Below are 5,956 nucleotides of genomic sequence, written 5' to 3'. Positions count from 1 at the left end.
TTTTGATATTCTACAATAAATATTCAGTTTATCTCATTTTGATTTTTTTTTTTTTTTATGGTACAGGTTAATTTGATTTAATTCTGCCTCAGACACATCAATCTAATTGGATCGTGGGAATTAAAATCAATTTATAGGTGAACCGTCACACTTCTACTAATAAATATGTTTTAGTTTGTTTAAAGTAAACAGTGAATCTATAAAGCTAAAACTCAAATGATTATGCAAACTAAAAGAGCTTTATTATTTGCTCTGATTTAGTAAAATGTGTACTTTCATAATTTTGACCTTGTGTGAAAAATTAAAATCTGAAGTAATTAGTTTAATTTAATTGGCATTTTTGACTAATCTGAGAAAACCTTTTTTTTTAAACTTTACACCTGACATTTTCTTTATAAAACGTTTCATACGGTTCATTTCTTTAACAGAAATCCATGAAAACCCAGCCTTTGTTTCATTCATAATAAACTTCTGCCCTGAAGCTTTTGTGCTTCTGCTGACGCTTTGTCAGCTTTCAGTGTTTCACAACTCAACTTCAGTTTGTCGCGTAAAAAGAACTTTGGATTTTACTGTTCAGCTCGACAGAGGCAGAAAGTCGTGTCCTCGTGTGTGTGTGAAACAGAGCAAATGATAACAGAAAGCAAAGGGATTGTGAGATGAAAGAGCAATGAGAGAAAAAGAGTTGAAGTTGGTGTGGGTGCTCGGCAACCCCTAGGCTGCATGTCTTTACATCCCATAAATGTCTTTAATTAAGCTAAAGGTATTATCAGCTCCTTGGAGCACTATTACAGATTTTTCCATAATTACTACTGGGTGAATGGGGGCGTTGAGAAGAGATAGAGAAGGAGAGAAAGTTGATATGTATTGTAGATGTCTAATGACAGGGAAGGAGGGAAAAAACGGAGGAAATGTGGAGCTGAAGGAGCTCAGGCAGAATTAGAAAACCTGGGGAGTAGAGAAATTGGAGATGTTGCAGGGGTTAGAGACACAGTGTGACTTCAAAGACGCCTATGGCTGCTGACACAGAGCACGGCACTGATCCTGGAAGCCCTCCTCTATGGGTAAATAATCACCATAAGCCTTGGCTCAGTCTAATGAATCCACTGCCAATGAGCTAATATCTGTTAACTATGTGCTTCATTATCACCGCCACAGACCCCAGAGAGCATGAGGATGGAGGGCAGGATGAACTGCAGGAAGGAGTGAAGGACGAGTGGACAAAGGAAACCGAATGACATGACAAGAGAGGGAGGGGGGTGTGAATGAAAGGAAGGTGTAAAGAGTGGGATGTGAGTTACATTATCAGTAAATGGGCGGTAACGAGAAAGAAGAAGGTCGATTTGGTATGAAAAATGGAGGAGAATAAGAAGAAAAGAACAGAAATCCTTTATTTCACGCCTCTTATGCGACCATAAATACACACAGTTCATTTAAAGCGTTGGTCTGGGTGGAGACTGCAGTCAGCCACAGAGCAGGAAGGAGGCTGAGAGTCTGAAAGTCCCTGTAAGTCGTATTTAGTCTGTTCGTTCGGTGCTGCTGCCTCATTTCTGCAGCGTACAGCCAAATGTCTGTTTGTTGACGGCTGCTCTCGTCAGCTTTTCTTTCAGCAATTGAAAATATTGCAAAAAACAGCACCGCCAGTAATGATTGGAGAAACAACTTTAAATACTTTCCAGGTATTCTTTAAAACTGAACTTTATTATTTCCAAACTGGGATTAACTTTGAAAGTTTTAAACATTTTGTGCATAATTTCAAATCTTACACAATTAAAAGCAATGCAATGCCCTCAAAATGATGTAGACTTTAATATACAGCTGGAGGAGAAAATATGTGAACCCACTGGAATTACTTGGTTCTATGCATACACAATTGTGTTCAATAAAATTGTGCAAACATATCTTGGTGTGGTTTAAGCAGACAATTAAAAAACACACATCATGTGTCCATTTCGTATTGAGGTACTTCCAAAGGGTTCACATACTTTCTCTTGCAACTATAAATACAGAGCAAAACTTTTTTTTTTTTAAGATTTTTTTTTTGTAGTAGGTTAGTCACTTTTACAAATTGTTTTGCAGTTTTGCTCCACAAATGTTGTTATTTTGCTTAATTAGAGAGCATCATAATATTTTTGAACACTTTTTTTCGGCAGCCTCAATTTCAAAAAGGCATAAAAAATAATGTTTTCATGAAATCTGCAGTCAAATAATAAATGTTTTATTTGTTGGTTTTATGGTTTATCTTTTGTATGTTTTTACTTTATCTGTGTTTGAATCCATGCAGGGGTTCTTCTTCAGTGTTTCCTTCCTTTTTATGTCTTTTTTAAATTGTTGTTGCTTTAAATCAAATGTTTCCTATGACCTCCTATTGTTTTAGTCAATCTTTATTCACATCTTTTTCATGAGACACCTTAAAGAAAATTGCTATATAAATAAAGTGATTGAAATGCATTTCTGGAGAAGCACAAGCCATCTACTTAAACTTTTTTTTAATGACATGCTTTAGTGTGGAAGGTTCCTTGTTCCTGCAATCAAAATGGAATATATTTCAGTTCTGAGTGAGAAGCTTTTGATGAACAGCAATCTGTGACCTATGATAACAACTATCTTTACCATTAACATTAGAAAAATTACATCTTGGAGATAAGAGAGCGACACTGTGTTAAAGGAAATGGAGAAACAGACACGGAGAGGAGGCAGTAGTTTAAACTGTGAGTCTTATGGAGATGTAATTACATTGGCTGTAAAACACTTGGGTATAAGGATTAGACCTAAACCAGATAATGTCTTCTCCATGCAGAATGCATTTGCTTCAAAAGGAAATAGGACAAAATGAATGGGAAGTTATTATGAAAAAAAAATCCCAATCAGCATCAGTCAGTTAGTCTGCAAAGGCACGGAGGAGAGAGAAGCTATTTCCTCTTCATTTCATTTGGATTTTGAATGTTTTTCCGACTTCCTGTTAAACAAAACTGCAAATCAGTTTGATGGAATGAACAGCAGGGGGCGCACACGCCATCTCTTTTTACGCGTGTCTGTCTGGCTGATGCAGAAAAAATAAATGTGTGCTTTTATTGGAATTTCAGTAATCCTACAGTGATTATGCTTAGATAAATTGTGTTAACAGACACATGAAAACCAAGGAAGGTGGTTTCGAAGCGATAGTACTGAAACTGGAACTTGAGAGCAGGTGCAGGAAGAGGAACACCTTTGAATTATTCAAGCTTTCCCTGAAACCACATAAATGTAAAAGTAAAAAAATGTGGAATAATGAAAGGCAGGGGGCTCCTCTTCAGCTCTAATGTCATTGTGAACAGAGTGCACATATCCATGAAACTAATCTAAATCACATTTGGCAGCAGGAATAAACAACTTGGCTTAGCAGCTCCTGAGCCACTCGTCCAGGTGCGCGTTTTTACGCAAACAGAAACCACTTTTGGTCAATTTCAACAAGTTGTCCTCCTGCTCCCGCACCTCTCCCCGCCTCCTCCTCCTCCTCCTCCTCCTCCCCTCCAGCTCACCAGTCCTAATTGGTTTTTGGGACGCGGGAGTGAGAACGCCTCTCCGCCTGGTGACATCACCCAGCAGCGCGCCGCTCCGCTGCGCTCTCACTCACACATTTAGTAGTTGGAGAACGGACCACGACAGCCTCTCCGTCCTTCCTGAGCACCGGCTGTGGGAATATTCACCTGTGCGCAGCCAGGACGCACCCAGGAGCGCTTCCATTCGTCTAGTTCCGCCTTGAGGGCGCACAGAGGGACTCTTCAAACAACACGATCAGCTGGACTCCTCGACCTTCCTGTTGCCAAACAAGTTTTTTTCTCTCCTCTTCCTTATTTGAGTACAACGTCACTGAGTTTCACCTGAAGGCTTTGGCTGTTTTTCCCCTCATACCGGGAGAGACTGCGCGCCTGGATCATAATGGCGAGACATGACGCCCAAAATTGGCCCGAAAGCACAAAAATGATCGGACTCCTCTGCTTTGTCGCGTCGATAATCAGCCAGCACGGTAAGAAATCTTCACTTCATTAAACTTGAGCCTCTTTTACCAAATCTTTTACACAACCTTTGACATGACGACGAATTTTGAAAGCGATCACCTGTCAGGATGGCGAAGGAAAATCCGGCAGGTGATTTATTTATTTTTTCTTTTCTGTAATTGATGTCACCGTTCAGGTAATTTCCAGAGTGTTTCGCCTTAATTGGGCGTCAGGTGAGCTGGTTAAGCTGACTTGTGTAATTCCGGTTCCAAGGAAGTGTTGGGACTGCGGTGACTGACCAAAGTTTCGGTGTGACTCAACGCCATCTTTCTTTGGTTTCAGCAAGGTGTGGCTTTCTGCGACAGGTGTATGAGATGTCTGCTGCCCGTATAGAAACCCAACCTGTTTGCCCCCAACCATCAATCTCCCCCATCCAAAGTGCCCCCGTGTATTAACCCCCCTGTTATTTAAAATTATTTAGTAAGCTTTATTGACTTTAACAATTGATGTATTTATTGGATTCATTTATGGATCATAATGTTCCACTCAGTTTTAGGGCCTCCAGTGTAAATTAGTGACTATTAATTTAAAGTGACAGGCCACTCCTTCTCTCTGGCTATTGCATTCATTATTCATGTATTTTTTTTCCTGCTTATTTGAGCTCAGGTAGCTCTAAGTGCCCTGAAAGCACCCTGTTCCATCAAAAGAAGTAAAAATAAAGATGCAGTACACCCTCCTGTTGTATGTGTGTGGCATGTGAGCAGTTAGTTTCCCTGCTTTTGCCTCTCCAGGCCAGCTATTTGTTTTGTGCTATAATTGGGGCAAGAATGTAGGACTAGATCTAAAGTCCTGGCACAGCCACACTACTTATTTTTCCAACAGTGGATAACAATGTGGTTGATTATGTTGCTTTTTTTTTTCTTTCTTTGAGGTCACGCATTTCTCATTTTTATGTGTCTGTTTTGTCCAGTTTTATTAGGTTTGTGGCATATTGTTCAGGGAGGGGTGGGAAAGTGGAAGTTATTGCATATTCATGAGTAAATAGAAAACTGCTAGGTTTTTATGTTAATGTTCAAATACAAAAACTTTTGGCTTAGCAGTTTTTTTTTCCCCGTTCTTCTAATTCTCGCTACACTTCTCAGGTTTTAATATGGCGAAGCTGGAGTTTCAGTCTTTAATTACGGTTGGTGTGTATAATATCTCAGTGTCCCATACTCTAATCAATGCTGGCAGGTGGGCTGCAAGTTTAAGACATGATATTGCACCATAATTCCTTCCCCGATCCCCTGCCCTCGGGGGTATGAGGAGACGGCGGATATGGGTCAGAAAGGCTTGGCCCATTACCATGGAGATGTTCTTATTGGAGGAAGGGCGGGGGGCTGTGACGCTGAGCAGCATTGTCTTTCTGGCTGAGTAGACTGCATGTGTGTGCAGGGGGTGGCTGCCTGAGAAACTGGTGGACATGCCAGGGTCGGCGCTTGGGGTGGGTAGGCGGGGGGGGCTACTTCCTTATCTGCTCACAAATAAACCATTTATTTTATCCCCCGTGGACCTGAATGGATGCAAGGGGGACTATTTTTTTTGGATTGGTGGCCTTTTAGCAGCGATTTTCTGGGAAAACTCAACTGGCGGAAACTTGATTAAGACAGGCAACTCCCCACCTCCCACCCACCCATTCAAACCTCCTTCTCTCCCGCCAACCGTAGCTCCCTCCCCCACCGGCGCTGTTTAGCACATAGAGACCTTGTTCTCGTCTTGTTTTTTTATTTAAATAATTCTGTCATTCCTGGTCTCTGCTTGCTGCTTTTGTTTGACAGTAGTCATAGGGTCATTCAGAAAACCTCCTCCCCATCTCTTTAGACTCAAGGCTGCTGCGTTTATGACAGAAACCACTCACAACACAGACAGGGAAAATAAACCACATGTGACCTCACCCTAGTCTGTCACCATTACTGTGGAGCGCATTACCATTGCTAAAA

The 5,956-nt window shown here is 41.0% G+C and overlaps 1 protein-coding gene across 1 annotated transcript in view; it reads left to right on the top strand.

Annotated features, from left to right (window-relative positions):
- Positions 1-3,511: 3,511 nt before the first annotated feature.
- Positions 3,512-5,956, top strand: part of si:ch73-22o12.1 (nectin-2) — a gene marked incomplete in the record, with an annotated part of 90,191 nt that continues 87,746 nt past the window's right edge. Inside the window, 1 exon segment of the mRNA XM_024267816.2 lies at positions 3,512-4,006. Within this exon segment, the coding sequence (XP_024123584.1) occupies positions 3,919-4,006 (88 nt within the window).

This window comes from Oryzias melastigma, linkage group LG16, assembly GCF_002922805.2.
Source record: "Oryzias melastigma strain HK-1 linkage group LG16, ASM292280v2, whole genome shotgun sequence".
NCBI lineage: Eukaryota > Metazoa > Chordata > Actinopteri > Beloniformes > Adrianichthyidae > Oryzias > Oryzias melastigma.
This window is presented reverse-complemented; position numbering and strand designations above follow the sequence as displayed.